Here is a 21,599-nt window from a genome sequence, read left to right as displayed (position 1 = left end):
TTCTAACAAGCTACAGAGAAAACGACAGTTCCGATGTCTTGAAGAGTAATGCGCAAATATCAAATGAAGAAATTAATAGTTTAGAGAAGAAAAAAAAAGTGAAGAAATTAATAATAACATACTCTGTTTCTTCACTGACAAATAAAAAGAATCACATACTCATTGTAATTGCACCAAAAACTGTGCAGTGATGACCAATGCATCTCTAATAAATACTATATGGTTAGTTATAATAGTAATACATGATATCATTAGATAACGCTAGTTTTGCTTTACAAAGTTTTCAGTATATCCTAGCTCTCTTTTAGTAGTGGACTTCAACCCAGTATTTCACAAGCTTACTATAAAATTGTACCACTACAAGAACAAGAACCTGCCGATGTCTTCTGGACTGCAATCTGAATGAAATCTCAAGACAAAATTGGTGGAAGATGGCATCCATGGTAATTCTGAGCATTGGATAAAAGCATAATTCAAAAGCTTAGACACGAGGCTATCTGGTTCAGGGATGAGAGAAAATGTCACACTGTTCCAGAAATGAAATGTCAACGAATTGTGCAGGATATTTTCAAGCAGCACATCTTGTAGAGCTTTCTGAGTCTCTGTTGATGGTGCAATGAAGGATCTGTATACAGTTTTTTTTTTATCAGCCAAAATATTTATATTAATGAAGTACCAAAGGTACTAGAAGTACAATATATAACTCAGAAAAGGTCCAGAAACAAATAAAATTTTCACTGGACCAGAACTGATTTTATAGACAAAATAACACAAGCTCTGCTCTGATGAGCTATGTTGCTCTATATAGAAACCCTATCCTGATATTGGAAGATCACTGATTATAGTGGGTAGTGAAATCCTTCTCCAAATTAGTGAGCCACGACCATAATAAGAAGACTGCGTCATCAAGAATTCTGTTGGCATTGAGAGTACCATTGGAGAAGATCATATTATTTCTTTGCATCCAAATGGTCCATGTCAATGCAGCCCACCACCATTTCCATCTGTGAGACCTCATGTCGGCTGTCACTCCATGTATATGTTGGAGAAAGTGTTGCCTTGGGTGATTTGGGAAAAGCACCCATGATGTTCACCCAAGACAAAGACTCCCACCACAATGGAGTTATCTTACTGCAATGAAAGAACAGATGAGCTGCAGTCTCCTCCACGGATCTGCAAAATGGGCACGTTGAGTCGTCTACCTCTATATGTCTCTCCACAAGTTTGATTTGGTTGGTAGCCTGTCTCTAATTAGCCTCCATGCAAATATGGCGATTTTAGGCGGAAGCTTAAGGTTCCACAACTCCTTGAAAGCTCCATCCTGGTGCTCACTAGAGACCTCCCCCCAAGGCACACTATAAGCAGATTTGGCTGTATACTGCCCACTTGGCTCTGCCTTCCACACCCACTGGTCATCACTGTGAGGTTGGATTCTGAAGCGCTCTAGTTCCGTTAGGAATGAGACTGCCATACCCATCTCACTATCAAATAACGGTCTCCTCCACCAAAGGTCCCATTCCCACCCTGTATCTCTGAAAGCCCCTATTTGCTGTATAATTTGGTTTTGCTGGGAAGAAATGATATACAGCCTAGGATATCTTTGTAGTAACGTGTCCTCCCCTCCCAACCATGTATCCTCCCAAAATTTAAACTTATCCCCACTGCCAACCTTCCATAATATTGTATTACTCATTGTCACTCCATGTTGCGGATGTTGAAACATGAGCTTTAAGTCCCTCCACCATATGGATTGTCCCCTTTCACTGGTATCTTCACTCAGGTCCCTCCATCCCCCATATTTCGACTCCAATACCTTGACTCACAACTCCCCCGGACACTGAAATAAATTCCATTTCCATTTACCCAACAATGATAGGTTAAATGAGCTAATGTCTTTAACTCCCATACCCCTATCTTCCTTTGGCATGCACACAGTCTCTCATTTGACCCAGGCTATTTTGTTTTGCCCTTGGTCACCACCCTATAGGAAACTTCTCTGAAGGTTCACTAGCTTGTCCACCACCTTTTTGGGCACCCTGCGATTTGATTTGGTCTTAAGTGATGTATCAGCATTTTTGTTTGATGGTGACTATCACTGGAGCCAAGTTTCTCTAAATAAGTCGGCCCATTCTACCAACAGTGGTTTCTTCCCAATTATTGGTGTTGAGGCAGTGTCTATTATTTCAGGTAAGGTACACAAGCACAAAAAAGTAAACAAAAAAGTGAGGCAGTGTCACTCTGCAAATTAGACTCAAGCAATAAGGCCAACCAGTGAAAAGTGCCAACACATGTATTTCTAATCTAACCTACGTCATAATTTTATTCACAAATCAATTGAGACAAATGTCAATTTACCTTGTTATGTTCTGAGAACTAACAGGGATGAAGATATAAGAGGGTTCTACTTTCAACTCCAAGTGCTTAACAGATTTATTCTCCTCTCCCAAATATTTTCGATCAACCCTTGTCAATGGATCAACACCATTTCCTCTCAAACTGGTATCATCATATGTCATGTTGAACTCTTCCAAACACTCCTTTATGAACAAACTGCATAGAACAGATAGTCAATCTCAAAGAAAGTCCAACACTGCACAGAACAAATTAATTGAACTTGCACCTATGTATCACTCTATCATTCAAATTGATTATGAAAAGGCATGGCAACACACAACATTTCAACCAGAATGTCCATAATTTAATTTTTTTTTAAAATATAGTCATGATATTTCAAATGTATGCATATTTGTAATGAAATTTGCATACAGAATATTACTTTCTGGGCGTCTGCTACTGTTAGGCCTGTGGGTTAAGAGATGAGGCATTCAGTACATCATTGTATTTTGTGAGGATTAACCAAGCAAGTGCTCCATTGTAAAAGGGAAAGCCCTTGGAGGAGAGTTTTCTCCCTTGTTCTCTTCAATTTCAATCAAATCTATCAATAAAATTATCCTTCTTTCTCCATTTCCATAGGGGTCCCAACATTTTGGTTTCCAAGCTTATGCACTGGAGGAGACACATGCTGTTGGAATCCCAAACAAAAAAAGGACAGCCTCCCAATAAATGGGACATTGACAAAGAAAGTATAAAGTTGTGTGCATCTCCATACGACAGTTATAGTGACAACAACAAAATTGAACAGGATAAAAATGTGCACTTTATGCTTACTCATGCATAACAAAATAGTCATGTTCCCAAGAAATACACTAATGGAATGTAAAACCAAATTAAACACAATGGATATTATGGAAAACATATCCAACTACAAGAACCAAGTCTTATCCCATTAAGTGGGTTCGACTACAAGTATAGTTGTGTGCATCTCCATATGACAGTTGTAGTGACAACAGCAAAATTGAACAGGATAAAAATGTCCAGGTTATGCTTACTCATGCATAACAAAACACTCACGTTCTCAAGAAATTCTCTAATAAATATAAAACCGACTTAAACACAATGGATATTATGGAAAGCATATCCAACTACAAGAACCAAGTCTTATCCCATTAAGTGGGTTCGACTACAAGAACAAACTATCGCGATTGGGTTTCATAAAAAGTGATGCAAGAGAATAAACAACAAAAAAAACTATTTTTTATGGCAAGAAAACATAGTCAGCCCACCACAGAACAGAATTTGGACATCCATGACCCCATTTTAATGAGTTCCTTTAAAATCATGTTTCCAAAATGAATGGAAAGATAGAAAGCATGCTAACAATACCTGTGTCTTGGAAAAGACATCACAGCACCATTCAAAGCACTTCCAGCACCATGACCCTCCATACCAACAGAATTAATAAAAAAAATTAATTGGCTTCAACACTATGATATCTGAATCTAGATAGATCCCACCATACCTAACAAAACAGAAGAAAATGTCAATGCAATAATTTTGATCCTTAACACTTTTTCCCACAAAAAAAATAATCAGAAACAGTCAGCTCACAACTTTATCCAATAGATACACAGCAAAATGAAGTAAATACTACAAACTATCAGCATGTTGAATACATCACCAAATTACTATACTAATCCACCTAAGCAATCACCACTAACTACACAAAACAACCAAGAAAACTTACTTGTACAGAGCAGCAAGGTGGATAAGCTCACTGTAATGAGTCGAACAGAACCCTGTCTTCTTCCATTCAAACCACACAGTAGCAAAAATGTGAGCAGGCATATCCTTCAGCAGCTCATCAAGCATTGGCGTAGCAACAGCCACTTTGTACCTTAAAATCGCAACAGCCACTTTGTACCTTAAAATCGCAATTCCTCAATCCTCAGCAACCAACATTCAAACAACGCAGTAACTTGCGCAACAAGGAAGCAAAATCTAGACAAAGAGAGGCAACAATTACCCATCCTTAACAAAGCTTTCCTTGAAGAAATCAAGCTCCACCATCTCAGAGAACACTACAACACAAGCATCGGGGTGATGAAAGAGCAAACTCTCTGAGACCAGGCTGATGCCGAACAGTGTACATCCAAGGCAGCAAATTCCACACCATAAACACCCTGGTGACACATTTCCCCACGAAAAACTCATACAGGAAATCACTGAACGACAATAGCAAGGGCAGTCCAGGATAGTAGCCCCAAGTATCCCCATCCGCACACACATGATTCTTCACAGACACACCCCTAGCATCACCAATGACATTAACATCTTTCTGAATGCTCGATTCACCACCATTGCTACCAGAATTCACAGCTTCCTTAATAATCTCATGATTATTATCATTATCATTATTGTTGTTGTTGTTATGATTCAAAGTTCTGTGTTCTGTGCCAACTTTGGTGAGAGTGTTGGCTTTGACTATATTAAGAGGAACCTTCTTGATACCAGGGAAAGGAACTTTCTTAAACTCGTGGATCCACCACTTCTGGACGATTCTGTCCCCCCTGGTGAGTCCGGTGGCGCCGGTGCCGTTGGGATCCTAAAGCAAGGGGTTATTGAGGGGGTTAAGCACGTCGAAGTTGGATCTGAACATTTTATCCTTCCAAACGCTCTTCTTGTCGAACCAGTCGCTCCATCCTTCTCTGAGGGGGGAGTTTTTGAACAGCAAGGCGTCCTCAATTGTGGCCACGCGCGCCGCCATGGAACGGACGGAGAAGTCCACTGGGACGTCGTCGGAGGCGAAGGCGGTTTTGGAAGGGTCATCATTATCGGAGGAGGAGAATTGGAAGGGGAAGTTGTTGTTGGCGGAGTGATGGTGGTGGTGGAGGGAGGAAGAGGGAGGGGAGAGGAAGGAGCGGCGGATGGAGGCAGAGAGGGGGTCGAAGTATAGGTAGGGGGGAGGGTTGAGGCGAGGGGAAGAGGGGCATAGGGTTTCGTCGCTGAAATCGACCTCGTCGATGGGGTCGTCGAAGGCGGCGGTGGAGATGTCGACGGAGGAGTGGGAGACGAGGGAGGGGCGGGGGAGGTGGTGGGACCTGGAGAGGCGGGAGTGGAGGAGGGAAACGGAGAGGAGGAGGAGCACGACGGAGATCACGGCACAGAGATAGGCGTCGTAAGGGGAGCGCCGCCGTGAACGCAGCATTTGACTCAACTCTGTAACATGTATGTATCTATCATTTATGTTTGACTCTGTCAATTCGTCTCTTCACTGTGACTGGATTTCAATGCTGCAGACAAAATACTACTGTAATAGACAGAGGGAAAAGGAAAAACCACGAAATAATGTTTACTTGAATACTCGTATCCTCATATGGATTTGTTCACCGGGTAAGGAATCAGAATTCAGAACAGTTCAACGAAAATCGGACAGCAGATATTTCTATTAGAATATATGATAATATATTCTGATTTTATATAATTATTATATATAGTAGGTTTATATATAGTTTTATAGTTGTTATATCTATTAGATTTATCTTTAGTCATATATTTAACTATTAGGTTTATTTTTAGTTTTATAGTTGTTATATCTATTAGATTTATTTTTATCCATTCTATTAGATTTATCTTTAATCATATCTTTATCCTGTAATATTGTATATAAGTGAATGTTGTTTAATGAATTATTCAAGGAAGTAATTTCTTTCATGGTATCAGATTGCTTAGGGAAAGATTTTTTAACCTTCCTTAGCATTCCGCACATATGCCTTAACGTCGTTAAGCCCCTTTCTTCTTCTTTTCCCCTTCTTCTCCATCATCATGCCTGACTCAAAATCTACCTTTCACCCTACTCTTGTTGTATCCAACATCAAGAATCATGTCCCTTGAGATGGAAAATGTCCAATACGCAACATGGGCTGAACTTTTCAAAATTCACGCACGATCCCATAGGGTAATTGATCATATAATTCCTCTGCAGGATGGCAAGCAAAAGGCGCCACCAACGGAGGAGGAGACAAAACTCTGGTTGACACTAGACGCACCGTTCTACAATGGATTTATGCCACCATTTCTTAGGATCTTTTAGATACTATTCTTGAACTCGACACCACGGCAATGGAGGCTTGGAATAGGTTGCGTGATATATTCTAAGATAACAAACACTTTCGTGCTGTTACACTTGAGTATGAGTTCTCCCACACAACCATGGAGGCCTTTTCAAGTGTCTTTGCTTACCGTCAACATCTTAAGTCACTGTCGGATCAACTCAAGAACGTCGACTTTCCGGTCGATAACAGTAGGTTGGTTCTGCAATTGGTGTTCAGTCTCACTGAACCCTACAAGAGAGTGGCCACACTTATCCGTCAAAGTGATCCCTTGCCTCAATTTTATCAAGCACGGTTGATACTTGTTCTCGAAGAATTCTGCCTCAAGAAGGCGGCTCAGACCTCGTCCTCCGCCATGGTGGCTCGTGACTTGGACGAATCTCAAGAGATGTCTGATCATTCATCAGCACGCCTCACAAATAATGGTGGAAAACAGTATTCAAACCGTGGCAATTCTAGAAAGAATCGCAACAACACTGGTGGTTGTGATAACTCAGGCGCTGGCAAGGGAGGCTTTGGTGGCGGGGGTAAAAGTGGCGGTGGCAACAATCGTGGGGGTGGACAACAACAGCCCCAGAACAACCCCTGGCCTGCAGGACAGCAATGGCCTTGGCCATGGATGCAGTGGGTTGTTCCTCCTTGTCCGTACCCAGCTGCTCCATGGGCCAGGCCCAATTATCAGCAAACTCCACGCCAACAGCCCGGTATTCTTGGGTCTAGACCTCAGCAGGCATATACAGCCACAGCTCCTACTCCAACAGGCATCGAGGCTGCAATGCACACCCTCGATATTACTCCTCCAGATCTGAATTGGTATATGGACACTAGTGCCACCTCTCATATGACGTCCACCTCAGGTAATCTCACGTCTTATTTTAATATGAGCAATCATCGTGGTATCACTATTGGTAATGGTCAATCAATTCCTATTCGTGGTTATGGATAGACTAACTTGCCTTCCCCACATCCTCCTTTATCCTTGAAAAATGTCTTTGGGTTTTCTGTGAAGGATTTTTAGACAGCGATGCCTCTAATGAGGTGTGAGAGTCGGGGCGTGCTTTATCCTATCATCGAGTCCACCACTCCAGCCACTTCTTCCTCTACTTTTGCTACCTTAGCTCCTTCTCTTTGGCATGAGCAGTTGGGACACCCAGGAGTATCTATCTTGCATTCTCTTAGGAAGAATAAATTTATTGAATGTAATCAAATTAGAGATTCTCGTATTTGTCATTCATGTTCTCTTGAAAAACATATTAAGTTACCATTTGTTTTGTCACATTCTCATACTCTTATGCAATTTGATATTGTTCACACTGATCTTTGGACATCACTTGTTTTGAGTTCCTCAGGGCACCGATATTATATCTTGTTGTTAGATGATTATTCTAAATTTTTGTGGACTTTTCCTTTGTCAAACAAATCAAATGCTTATTCCACATTCATAAATTTTAGAACTTTCATCCAAACTCAATTCGAACGGGAAGTAAAGAATATACAATGTGATAATGGTAAAGAGTTTGATAATAAGTCTTTTTGGGATTTTTGTAAAGTGAATGGTATTTCTTTCCAATTGTCTTGTCCTCATACTTCTCCTCAAAATGGGAAAGCCGAAAGGACAATTCATACAATTAACAATATTGTTCGTACTTCACTTGCCCATGCGTCATTACCTTCTTCCTTTTGGCATCATGCCTTGCAAATGGCGACTTACCTTCTCAATATTCTTCCTCATAAGTTATTGAACTATAAATCTCCTCTTAGGGTTCTTTATCATAAGGATCCGACCTATTCTCATCTTCGGGTTTTTGGGTGTTTATGTTTTCCTCTATTTCCTTCCACTACCATAAATAAACTTCAACCCCACTCTACTCCATGTGTTTTTTTGGGATATCCTTCGAATCACCATGATTATAAATGCTATGACTTATCTTCTGGGAAAATAATTATAAGTCGTCATGTCATTTTCGATGAGACAATTTCCATTTGCTAAATTACATACTCCTCATTTTCAGACTTATGATTTCTTAGATGATGGCCCAAACCCATACGTGGTCCACCATTTAGTGTCTCAATCCACTACTCCTAATGCTCAAACTCCTGGTGTAGTTCCATTTGGGCCCAACTCCCCTAATATTGCAACCGGCCCAACCATTGAGCCAAAGAAGAATATTGTTAATTGTACGAATTGTCCAGCGACTGCTTCCCCTCCTCCTAGTCTAGCCCTTCTTCACGTCCTAGCCCACCTCCTTGGGCTATTACATGCAGCCAACATGGGATAGTTAAGTCAAAGAAGATCTTTAATCTTCATACTGTTGTTGCTAAATCCCCTCTGCCACATAACCCTGTGTCGTCCCTTCGGGACCCGAATTGGAAAAAGGCTATGGATGATGAATTTGATGCTCTTATTAAAAATAAGACGTGTGAGTTGGTGCCCCGTCCACCTGATGTTAATGTAATTCGGTCATTGTGGATTTTTGCTCATAAAGAAAAATCTGATGTTTCTTTTGAGAGGCATAAAGCCTGTCTAGTAGGTGATGACAAAACTCAACAGGTTGGCGTAGATTGTGGTGACACATTTAGTCCAGTGGTCAAACTAGCAACTATTCGCATAGTTCTGAGTCTAGCTTTGTCTAAGGCATGGCCCATTCATCAACTTGATGTCAAAAATGTCTTCTTACATGGTGAACTTAATGAGACTGTCTACATGCATCAGCCTATGGGTTTTAGGGACCCGCAAAAACCAAATCATGTTTGTCTATTAAAGAAGTCTCTATACGGGCTTAAACAGGCACCACGAGCTTGGTATAAGAGATTTGCTGATTTTGTGCATACACTTGGGTTCTCTCATAGCACTTCAGATCATTCTCTTTTCATCTATTGACAAGGTACTTCTATGGCTTATATTTTGTTATATGTGGATGACATCATTTTGACTGTTTCCTCTGATGAGCTTCATAAGTCCATTATTACCCTTCTTAGCTCGAAATTTGCTATGAAGGACTTGGGATAGTTGAGCTATTTTTTGGGCATTGTTGTAACTCATCATGCAGGTGGTTTGTTTTTATCTCAAAAGAAATAAGCCATGGAGATTATTGATCGTGCTGGCATGTCTTCTTATATGTCATCACCTACCCCTGTTGAGACTAAACCAAAGCTTAGTGTTACATCAAGCACTCCATTTGAGGATTCGACTCTCTACAGGAGCCTTGCTGGGGCTCTACAATACCTTATTTTTACCAGACCCGACATTACATATGCAGTGCAACAGGTGTGCTTATGCATGTATGACCCAAAGGATGAACACATGCACGCTCTCAAGCGCATATTGCGCTACATTCGGGGTACTATAGACCATGGTCTTCATCTTTATCCATCATCTACATCCACTCTTGTTTCTTATACAGATGCTGATTGGGGTGGATGCCCGGATACGAGACGGTCTACTTTTGGGTATTGTGTATTTCTTGGTGATAATTTGATCTCTTGGTCAGCTAAACGATAGGCTACTTTGTCCAGGTCTAGTGCAGAGGCTGAATATCGAGGGGTTGCCAATGTAGTTTCAGAGTTATGTTGGTTGCGAAATCTGCTTTTGGAGCTTCATTGTCCGATCCAGAAGGCTACATTGGTTTATTGTGATAATGTAAGTGCGATATATCTTGCGGGCAATCCGGTTCAACATCAACGCACTAAACACATTGAGATGGATATACATTTTGTTCGTGAAAAGGTTGCCCGTGGTCAAGTTCGAGTTTTACATGTCCCGTCTCGTTATCAGATTGCAAACATATTTACCAAAGGACTTCCTTTGACGTTATTTGAGGATTTTCGAGATAGTCTTAGTGTCCATCGACCTCCCGCTTTGACTGTCGGGGTGTGTTAGAATATATGATAATATATTCTGATTTTATATAGTTATTATATCTATTGGGTTTATCTATAGCTTTATAGTTATTATATCTGTTAAATTTATCTTTAGTCATATCTTTAACTATTAGGTTCATCTTTAGTTTTATAGTTGTTATATTTATTAGATTTATCTTTAGCCATTCTATTAGATTTATCTTTAACCATATCTTTATCTTGTAATCTTGTATATAAACAAATGGTGCTTAATGAATTATTCAAGGAAATAATTTCTTTCAATTTCAATCCATAAATTTAACTTAACAAAAGTATTAAAATTTAAGTGATTTTCATTCGATAAGAGTTAATTAAGGTTAAATTACTAAGTAACTTTCTAAAATTAGTTATTTTTGGTACAGTTTCTAAAGTTGGTTTGTGATAACTTAAAATTATAAGAAAATAATAATTTATGATAGTCTTAAAAATTATAAAAACTCGGTTAAAAAAAATACATGATAAGAATTAGATTAAAAATAATTTAAGGACCTATTTAATAATTTAACCTTCAATTCAAATCCAAAACTTAATTTTCCTAGACTTTTTGTTATATAGAAATTAATTAAAATACATTTTCTACTGAGAAATTATTCATAGAACAAATTTTATAGAAAATAACAAACTTACGGTGTTTCTAATTGGGGTTGGATGAAAATTCCAACTACAAAAATCCACTTTCCAAATTTCATCCCCCGAGCCTTATTTGTCCGACGTAATGTATGTTTTAAAAAGTTACAATACATTCTTTAACATTTCATATAGTCTTATTGTTTAAAATATGTTAAAAATTACAAAAAAAATCATTAAATTCTGAAATTTTCAATAAATTTTAACTAATGAGAAAAAAGTATATTCAAAAGTGTGTTAGAGAAAGTCATCAAACATTTCTCTTTGTTTTATTCTTACACTTATCTTTCACGAGATATTTACATAATAAAATCAGTTCAATTCTGAAGAGGAAAATGAATTTCATCTATGGCTATGTTTCTAAGATTTCAGATTTCAGATTTCAATTTTCCTATGATAGAGTTCTATTATAGAAATACTTTTCTATTGTAAAATACAAGAAAATTGGCTTCGATACTAAACATAAAATATATATCTATAGAGATAGATGATAATTTGAAACTAGATAAATTCAAATATGGAAAAGGTACTCTAGGGGGATTATTTGTCTTTTCCTAGAGTCCGATTCACTTTGGCACTCATTGGAAACAAAGTGGTCTTGAACTTCAACTAAAGCCATCGAACAGAAAGAAAAATAATAGACAAAAATGAAAATTACAACAAAGGAAAAGGATTTCTATTAGTTTACTCATCTAGATGATAAGAATCCCGGTTGACCAACGTAAAAAAAAATTGCTAATTTGAGGGAGGGAAGGGGGCATTTTCTCCACTACTCAGGCGTGTAAAGATCAAACAGCAACCAGCAGAAATCTGAAATTCAGCAGCAACGCTTCAGGGTGGATAGTTATGCCTTTGTGCATTGCATGGAATAAGAAGACCAACAGCTTTCAAGAACCATCTACCTTTCTTCTCGTTAAGTAAAAGGATAGAAGTTTGAAAACAGCAAACTGCCAAGAAAAATATATGCTATAGAGTATGCCCACATCACGTATCCCCATCTAGAGTATTTTCCAGGATATGCCATTATATATGAAGCAAACCAATAAAGTGGAGGGCTGGCAGACAAGAAACGAGTTGAAACCTGTTAAATGTCAATTACCAAAAATTCCCATTAGCAAACACTTTTCGCCATTCTTAAGCAACAAATGGATATGATAGAAATTGATTAAAGGTGCAATGGGTGAGAGTAAAGTGGGATAGCAGAAAATGAAGGGTGCATATATACTTGTGGCCAAATACTATGTCAATTTTCATTACCCATTTTTCACCAAGTACAAACTCGATAACCAAGTTTAGAACATTTAAGCAATATTCAGGACCAGGTCTTAAAACATGATTACAAAAGTTCAAGATCACACTGGCTAGTTTTCTTAACATGATAAATAGAAGCAGAAGAAAACAAGACAGTTGACACTACCTGTACATGCATGATGAAGAAAGCAGTGCATGCCATGAATCCCAAGTGTAACACAAATGGAAGAACAGAAGCAGACAAGTATCCTGGCCAAATTGCTGCTGGCTCAGATTCTAGGTGAACATTAGCAGCATCTCCCTTGCTCACATTCTTTCTTCTCCTAAGATTGGAATGTTCTGCTGCAGGAGTGAGTAGTGTTATGGTTGCAATGATAAGATATAACGTTTTATTGTATATCCCAAGTCACAAGATTATACATGCTGTATAGAACAATGAATGAAGGAATTAAGCATTCACTATTATCACCAGGCAGGAATGACCTGACAATTGAGTTATGCTGTGTAATACTGTAATTGATTATATGTGTATAATCAATTATACAGCATAACAACGAATGAAGTAATTAATTATAACTGTACATATATCAATTATCACCAAGCAGGAATGACCAGACAAACAATAAAATGGCTGAACCACAAATGTGAAAGAATGAAAAAATAGCGCCACCACAAAAAAACTGTTGGTGGATGATTTAATTGTTATACCCAAGTCAGTGAATTACTTATCACCATTCCTCACAAACCAATGTACTTCCAACTAATGCAAAATAATTCTAAAACACAATCTGTTTCAGAACCATACCTTCTACCCTAACAGAGGATTTCTTCACACTTCGGGCTTCTTTGGACCTTGAGAGTTCATCTAATAAAAACACAACTCCACAGCTCTTTTCTTCCATAGGAGCTAAAAAACCCAGTGAGAGAAAGTTTTGAGGCCTTGACTTAGCATAATGGACAACTGAGCAAAGTGCCAGAGACAGTATTGGGGAAGCAAGAAGAAAGTTAGGCAACTGTTTCAGCTGAAAATATCTCAAGAAACCTACACCCCTGGCCAATCAGAAATTAACCTTCACTGAAAAATCTGATTATTTAAATTTTAAACATACAAGTTCCAACTTTATAGACTACAGAGAAAATACATCATAATAGGTTGCATAGACTAGAGTATAATAATTCAGCCAATAAGATAGCATTGGCAAAATAAATCAACAAAACTATTGTAACTTAAAAATAAACTTACCAATAATGACTTTGGATGTAATTGTAAAGTAATGGTATTCTTGCCTTGCACCATGGCCTTATTTCATCAGGAGAACGTCCAACACACATATTGTAGTAGCCATAAGCCTGGAAAGCTACAAATGGAGCAAAAATACATGCAGTACGTAAAGCTCCAGCAATAACAATCTGCAAAGCCAACTGGTACAATGACAAAGAATCAATCAAGTATTCTAGTTGATAATTCAAACTAACAGCATTTGAAATCTTTTTTCTTTTCAGCTGACATGGAAATCAATCCTAGAACATCTACTCTAACTACTTGAGTTACATCTATATGTCAGTTTACAAATGTTCCCATACCACATAGTTAAAAAACAAAATTCATCAGGAAAAGAAAAATTATTAGTTCTATGCATATTTACTTTCTACTCTACTCTATGACCTATCACGTGAAAAATCCACAACAGCCAAAAAAAAGACTCAAACTTATTTTTTTAGGATACAATATGTCACCCTCACCAGTCTCACACCCCCCAACTTCCACACCTAATATCATAAGCATCCATACTCGGTCAATAAAATTAGCCATCAAACACTCCAAATAAAAAAGAAAAAAAAAAACTTATTTCTTCAGACAGTAAGAGCTAGAGCTAGCAGCCATGTTCATAGAATTCACCCTCTCTTTTACCATAAAGCAGCAATGACTATATTCATAATTTCGCAAGTGCTTGAGACAGTTGCTTCAAATTCACAAGCACAGAAAACCGATTCTAATATTAACAATCACAGTCATGTGAGACTGAACGCAATCGACATTTTCCAAATTCCAACCCACTTCCATCAAGGGCAAAATAATTAATATAGATACTCTCACATGACAATGTAGGAAAGAAGAAAGAGTGAAGAAACTAACAGTAACACGCTTTTCTTGAAACATAGCATGATAAGCGCGATGCATAGTCTGAAAGCAGAGATAGCCAGCATTCAGCACCCCATTAGACCTAGCACAACCGGAGAGCGCAAAGAAAAGAACAGCCAAATTGTTCCCACCAGACATGAAGTGGTACATTCCTCCGAAACACAGAAGCGCGTACAAACTCTCCGAGTATCTGCCATCACACAAACCAAACACCAAGTCACAAAGAAACATAAATATGAATTCAGTCCCTGTAAGTTCGCGTTTTTTTTTCTTTTCAATTTTAGTCCTTGTAAGATCGTGTTTTTCCAACTTTAGTCCCTGCACAAACTTAGAAGCACTAAACACACTTAAAAGACCAAAATTGAAAAGGCACACAAACTTACAAGCACTAAACAAAACACTTACGGGGACCAAAATTGAAAAGGCGCAAACTTTTGTTGTTTTCAAATGGAGAAAAGAGCATTACATGGATGAATAAAATATAGAGGCAGGATTAAAGCAGAAGAAAACGGTGGCCCGAAGCGCTATTTGGGGGTCCTTCAAGACGGTGAGGGAGAGCTTGTAGAAGTAGAGAGCGGCGAGAACGAAAGCCATGTTGTTGATGACGTAAGCGGAGAGAGCGAGGAGGGGCCTTTGGTTTAGAAAGGGAGAGAGAAAGGCGAAGAGGGTGTGAGAAGAGAGGGAGAGAGAGAGAGGAAGGAGGGGTAAGAAGGCGAAGGTTTGTTCGTACTCGTAGCCGCATTGGGCGATGCGGAGGAAGTAGACGGAGTCCCAAACGACGCCGTTTTCGAGGGGGGAAGGGTGGGTGGTGGAGTTGGGGTTGGGGGTGGAGAGGCATGGAGGGTTTAAGGATGCGGATGTGTCGTAGGGGGAAACGAGGGTTCGGAAGAGGATGATTAGGGTTACGAGGAGGAGTCTCGAACATATTGCAGATTTTAGAACCAAGACTTGGTGATGGTTAGGAGGAGGAGGAGTATGGTGTGGTAATGTTTCCACCATTTTGGAATGAAATGAGCCCTGCTAACTGCAGGGCGTCCACTCCAATATGTATTTCTTATTTTTGTTTTTCTAGTAGATCGATTATGTATTTCAAACACACAAAAAAAATGCTTTATTTAACGAAATATACAGTTTAATTTTTAATTTATTTTTGGGTACACCATGGAGGGAATGGTAAAAGCAAATAAAGGAGTATGCTTGAAAATCAAATGAAAAATTACTTTTAAGATAAAAGTACTTTTGTAAAAAGATTAGGACTTCTTGTTTTTATTTTTATTTTTATTTTTATTTATTAGATCTACATTGAAATGCATAATGCAAAAATAATTTCAACTGTAGAACAAACATGTACTAAGAAAGTAAGTGCTTCTATTAATTAATGGATATAAAAAGTATAAAAAGTTATGCTATCAACCATTATTATAAATAAATTTTGGTGTACTTTCTAGGATAATTTATCAAAGTCAAATATATCATTTTTTTTTTTTGGAAGGAAGGTATTCCATATTTAAAAGTATGAGACTAACGCTTAATACGTAAAGATCATCGAAGGAATCAAATTTTTATCGCTCGTTTGGATACGTCAATTCAATCGGATGATTCATTTTTATTGGACAATTTGCTTTGAAAAAAATATTTAAAAGGAAATTAAAATATTGGTATTTTTATGGGGAAATTAATTATACTAAATCAATGGAATTTAAAATACTCCCAAAAATAAAGAATTTAAAATTCCACGCTGAACTCACTCTCACCGTCTCGCAACTTCATGCTTAGAACCCTAGCAACACTGTGACCCACTCTACTCTCGTGTGATGGTTCAGAGTGTGTTTTCACACTCTCATGCAGCGGTTCACGCTCTCACTCTCTCTCACGGTGGTTCACACTCGCATTGTGGTTCAGAGTGTGTTCTCATTCTCTCTCACACGATGGTTCACGCTCTCACTCTCACGGTGAGTTCATATGTTCATATCTTGTCTCTGATTTTTGTTAATTTGTGTTTTGTTATTTAACTTTATTGATTTCGTTTTTTTATCTAGGGTTTGGTTTTTTTATTTTGTGTTTGATTTGTTTGTCTCTTTCTTTTCATCTCTCATCTCTATACCAAAATATGTTATTTAAGGGAGAATAATATTTCCAATTTATAGCTCCCTTGCATTTGTGCATGTTGATATTCTACAAAACGACTTTGGAGAGATCCTTTGCGTATAAATGTTGTAGATTATTGCAGAGGGCCATGCTAAACAAAGTTTATTGTTGTTGTGCATTCCCCAGTTACTAAACAATGCTTTGACGGGATTCAAAGGATAAGTAAGGTTCCTAAAATGCTAACCATGTAGATTTATTCTATAATTCCAGTAGTGATTGTTCAATGATAGAGTTGCATATTGTTACTGCAAATTGAGGACTTTGCAAAGCTCAATTTAGCTTCACAAACCAAGTTTATCTTCTAGTCCGTTCTTGTTATTCCTATTTTTGCTAGAGAATAGTTTTTATGTTTCCGCCAATTATGAAGGAAACAATAGGCATTGAAGAGAGCTTTCCACAGTCGACGGATAATTGTCCCATTTTTATGCTAGTTACACCACAAAAAATGTTTGGGGTTCTGCCAACTGTGGTTAGCAGTGTAAAAGGAAATGTTTCACTTGAAAATAAGATACTAGCTAGTTTTAGTCCCATGTTTGTAAATTTTCACAGTTGCACTTGTCTTGGATGATTGCTTTTCACAATTGTACTTGTCTTGGATGATTCTAACTTTTAATCTGCAAAAGCACCACTAGTTGATACTTGTGTTACTGGATAGATATGAACTCGTGGCACACGTTTTCATTTGTCCTCTTGGAACTTGGAAGCATACAAGATATTGAAAACAAATCTAAATACTCAGCTTATGCTTCACGTATGCTCCTTAGGCCTCTATTTCAGAAAACTGGGTTTCTCTGATTACATTTTGCATGCACGACGCACCAAATATAATTATCTATTTTTTTCTTATTATCTAAGGGACCATTTTGTTTGAGAAAATGCTTGTTGTTTTCATTTTCAATTCTTACTCTGTTTCTTGTATTTTGAAGTTTGTGCAGGAAAAAAGTGAAAATGAAAAACAATAAAAAGTTGTTTTCACTGTTTCTACACTAAAGGTTTAGCATTAGAAACTGGTTAGTGTGTATCATTATAAAGGTTCCCAAAATTTAACATTATTAAATTATTAAATTACGATACATTAGGATTATACCGTTGTATACCAGCTTCTGATAGAAACTTAGCTAATACATCAGTGTCAAACATTATTTGTCCATAATATACTTGTTCCTTTATTCTTGGAGTCTCATCATAGCATAGAAATAAGCAGAGGAAAAATTTATTCTACTAACACTCTGATTAATACATCATCGTTATACAAGACAAAGAAAAATTAGGCACAACGCACCTTCAACTAAAGTTGGGCACATGCAAAATATTCAAAGTTAAACAACACACAAAGGCATACTACAACAATTTGGATAAGTGCAAGTAATCAACCAATGATAAGTATATGAAGGGGATTTTACAAATTCATAGATAGATATGAGTTTGTTTGTGCATTGTAAGAGACTTATCTGCATGTTACTACATAAAGTGTACCTTATGCTATTTATGTTATTTTGCCATCATTAAGAAAAAGCACATACAAAAAACAAAGAGAAAGAACTCATTTTACAAAGAAGCCCACAATATTACTGTTAGATATGATTATAGAAAGTAGTATTAGAGATCAACTCTCATGCTTGCACTGTACTTTTCCTTCTTTTTTTCTATTTGGGCTTTAGTTAGTGGTCTGGGTCAAGCTTATCAGCTAGCCCATAGTCAACTTCTATCAGTTGTAACTTACTTTTACAAGAATAAAAAATACAATTTATTTTCAGTTACACAAATCTTTTTCTCTTTGTCTAAATTCTATTAGAATTAATGTAAACCAAGTGATTATAGGTTGATTATGTAATTAGTGATATCATGCAATTATGGTATTCATGTAACTATAAATCCTTGTATGATATAGTTTGGGTGTTAAATTGTGATATAGTCTTATTCCTTATTTTGATTTGGAAGTTAAATTGTGATAGCTGCATAAATCTGATGTAGACCACGAATTAGGAATTTCATATCCAAATCTTGAATTATTTTAGTCTATCTTGTTTCTTTATCTTTTTCTATCTTAATAAGATCTTGATATCAGAATCTTGATTCAGATCAGATCATTATTTTATCCATTTGGATAATTGTTCGGGATATCTTTGTAGCTAGCCTATTTAAAGGGGAAACTTGATTGAAATTTCATCAATGAGAAATAACATTCTGAAAAACTTGTGTTGGTTTAGGAGGTGCTCTATCAAGGTCGAGTTTACTTCTCACTTTAGTCGAAAGAAGGACTCTTTTGTATCTAGCAGTGTCTCGAGCCTACCCAAAGGTTCATTCTACTCATTTTTCTGTTTAATTTTCTATGCCTCAAGAATATTTTTTTAATCTTTTGTGCATTCTGATGATGCATTATTCTTCTTGTTGAGTGAAGTGCATTATTCTTCTTGTTGAGTGAAGTTCCCTCTTCTGACATTAGGCCTTAGATAATTCATCACTATATTAAATCAATGCACAAAATAATTAATAAACTTTTTCTGCCATGACTATATTAAATCCTCACTAATTAATTGGAATAGTTAGTTAATTTGGACAAGTGTTCAAGTATATATATACCTACACACATAGGAACTTGCCTGTAATTACTAATTTTTTTAGAAACTTCATATTTGACAATTTCACAAGGGTTTGGATTGGGAAGAAATTGATGCTAACATAGTTGACACCGCAATTACTTCAAGAAAACCTAAAAGAGAGGAATTTAAGAAGATAATTAAAATTGCTTTTGTTTGTGTCGTTTATATGATTATGGGTGTAGTAGCATGGCATGATAACAGTCATTTTGTTAAGGAACCAATCCGTAAATGGGAATTGGAACGACGCAGTCACCTTAACCGTCTCATTAGAGGGTTAGAAATAGATTGTTTTGAACAACTAAGGGTTAGTAAGAGTGTGTTTTTCAAGCTTTGTAGAAATTTACAAGAAGGCGATGGATTAGTAAGAACAAGAAATGTTCCAATAACTCAAGCGATGGTGATGTTTTTACACATCGTTGCTCACAACCTTGAGTATAGAGTTGTGCATTTGGATTATTACAGATCTAAAGAAACAATAAGCAGTCAATTCAATAATGTCTTGAGAGATGTAATGAAAGTGAGCGAGGACTATTTGAAGTTTCATACATATAATCTAGAAGGTTTAGAGACAATTAAATGGAGTTGGTTTGAGGTAAGTTGATCAATAGTTAGGCTAGATTAACTAACTATAAAGATTTTTCAAAAACTAAATATATTAATAAAATTGGGTTGTTTGTAGAATTGCGTTGTAGCACTTGATGGAACACATACAACAACAACAACGCCTTATCCCACTAGGTGGGGTCGGCTACATGGATCAACTTCCGCCATAATGTTCTATCAAGTACCATACTTCTATTCAAACCATTAATTTCGAGATCCTTTTTGATAACCTCTCTTATAGTCTTTTTGGGTCTTCCTCTGCCTCGAATTGTTTGTCTTCTCTCCATCTGGTCTACTCTCCTCACTACAGAGTCTACCGGTCTTCTCTCTACATGCCCAAACCACCTAAGTCTATATTCCACCATCTTCTCTATAATAGGCGCTGATGGAACACATATTCCGGTATTAGTTTTTCTTGAAGATAGGCCTAAATATCGTAATAGAAAAAGTAATGTCTCTACAAATGTGTTAGCAGCTTGTGGTCCAGATTTAAGGTTTATTTATGTGTTGCCTGGGTGGGAAAGGTCTGTTGGAGATTCTCAAGTATTATGAGATGTTTTATGTGGTTAAAATAAACTTGAAATTCCAACTGGTAATATCTCTTGCAAATAAAATTTTATTTAACTTGTGTAGTTCAAGCCTATAATTTTTTTTAAACCATTATAGATAAGTACTTTCTTATGGGTGCTGGATATACCAATGGTCTTGGATTTTGAGCACCATATCGAGGGACTAGATATCATCTTAATGAGTGAACTAGAAACACCCCTCAAAATTACAAGGAGTTATTTAATTTTCATCATGCAAGTGCACGAAATGCAGTAGAAAGGTCGTTCGGGATATTGAAAGAAAAAAGATGGAATATATTAAGAACACCTTCATCTTTCGATATAAAGACACAAATAAGAATCATCAATGCTTGTTTTGTGTTACACAATCTTATAAGAGATGAGAAACAAATTGATTAACTTTTAGAGGCTGGAGATTTAGAGCTTTTATTCATTGTTGATCAAGTGTTAACTCGACCAACGGAAAGAGTTCAAAACAATGTGACAAATGATGTCACAACTATTCAAGTCACTGAAGAGTGGACAAGATTTCGAGATACATTAGCAACGAACATGTTTGCTAATCATCAAGTTAGAAGAAACTTTGCATAAGGAGTGTTTTATTATGTAGTTTTTTTATTGAAGAGAGACTTTTTTATGTACTTGGTTTAATTACATACTGTAATTTGCTACTTTAAGAAAAAACTTTTGGTGGCTGCCATGTGTTTCTTCAGAAAAAAGTATTTATTCATACACTCTATAATTGTGCATTGTATGTGATATCTGTTATGTGCGGGTTAATCAAGTTAATAATGTGTTGTATGTGATATTTGTTATGTGCAGGTTAATAGGTAGTATTAACTTCAATGGAGCCATCCAAAGGAAACATCAAAGGGAGAAGAAAGGTGACAGAAAAAAAAAAAATAGGAAACAAGAAGTTATCTTAGATGGAACTTGGACATGAAACGCGTGTTGGTTGAAGTACTAAGAGATCAAAGAAATCTGGGCAATAAGAGCGGCAAAATATTTTTTGGTAGAATAATATAAAACTTTAATTTTTTTTTTTCATTTGTTGATAGAAAAAATATTTTTTATTTTATCAATTAATTACAAACTATTATAAAACTATTTTTTCATAAATATTATAAAGCTACATAGTAATTTATTATTAAATAGTGTACTATAAATAAATAAATAAAAAGGCTTCTATTGAACAAAACTTTAACCTTTAACTTAAGTTGCATATCAAGGCTTTCGAGCTTGAAAGGAAAATCGAGAAATTGCAATCGTTTCCAACATTTGAACTAAGACCCACATGCGTACCAAA

General features: G+C 36.8%; 2 protein-coding genes, 1 long non-coding RNA gene and 1 pseudogene across 4 annotated transcripts; 2 read left to right on the top strand and 2 right to left on the bottom strand.

Moving 5' to 3' along the window:
* Positions 1-162: 162 nt before the first annotated feature.
* Positions 163-5,783, bottom strand: LOC114419788 (annotated as a pseudogene).
* Positions 5,784-6,549: 766 nt separating this feature from the next.
* LOC114420706 lies at positions 6,550-7,395 on the top strand. The gene has a single exon (XM_028386530.1). It carries the CDS (start codon positions 6,550-6,552, stop codon positions 7,393-7,395), a length of 846 nt encoding a protein of 281 aa, XP_028242331.1.
* A 4,055-nt stretch (positions 7,396-11,450) lies between these two features.
* Positions 11,451-15,425, bottom strand: LOC114419786 (GPI mannosyltransferase 2). 2 transcript variants are annotated; one of them, XM_028385570.1, is made up of 6 exons: positions 14,837-15,425; positions 14,365-14,560; positions 13,471-13,649; positions 13,033-13,277; positions 12,394-12,566; positions 11,451-12,057 (listed from the first exon to the last, which is right to left on the bottom strand). In XM_028385570.1, the coding sequence occupies exons 1-6, from the start codon at positions 15,367-15,369 to the stop codon at positions 11,890-11,892; spliced, it is 1,494 nt and encodes a 497-aa protein (XP_028241371.1). In that variant the 5' UTR covers positions 15,370-15,425; the 3' UTR covers positions 11,451-11,889. The 2 variants fall into 2 exon arrangements, with proteins under 2 accessions (XP_028241371.1, XP_028241370.1); XM_028385569.1 differs by having other exon boundaries at positions 12,394-12,569; positions 14,837-15,424.
* A 655-nt stretch (positions 15,426-16,080) lies between these two features.
* Positions 16,081-21,296, top strand: LOC114419785. Its single transcript, XR_003668295.1, has 3 exons — positions 16,081-16,322; positions 18,729-18,817; positions 21,116-21,296. It is a non-coding gene; the product is annotated as an uncharacterized LOC114419785 (long non-coding RNA).
* Positions 21,297-21,599: the final 303 nt, after the last annotated feature.

The sequence above is a fragment of the Glycine soja genome, chromosome 7, assembly GCF_004193775.1.
Source record: "Glycine soja cultivar W05 chromosome 7, ASM419377v2, whole genome shotgun sequence".
In the NCBI taxonomy this organism is placed as follows: Eukaryota; Viridiplantae; Streptophyta; class Magnoliopsida; order Fabales; family Fabaceae; genus Glycine; species Glycine soja.
The sequence above is the reverse complement of the archived record's forward strand: the minus strand, read 5'-3'. Positions and strand labels throughout refer to the sequence as shown.

Coding starts and splice junctions, on each gene's coding strand:
- LOC114420706 (XM_028386530.1), top strand. CDS start 6,550: ATGGAGGCCTTTTCAAGTGTCTTTGCTTACCGTCAACATCTTAAGTCA.
- LOC114419786 (XM_028385569.1), bottom strand. CDS start 15,369: ATGGTGGAAACATTACCACACCATACTCCTCCTCCTCCTAACCATCAC. Junction 13,650..14,364: donor TTCAAGAAAAGCGTGTTACT/GTTAGTTTCTTC, acceptor TCATTGTACCAG/TTGGCTTTGCAGATTGTTAT. Junction 13,278..13,470: donor TACATCCAAAGTCATTATTG/GTAAGTTTATTT, acceptor CTGATTGGCCAG/GGGTGTAGGTTTCTTGAGAT.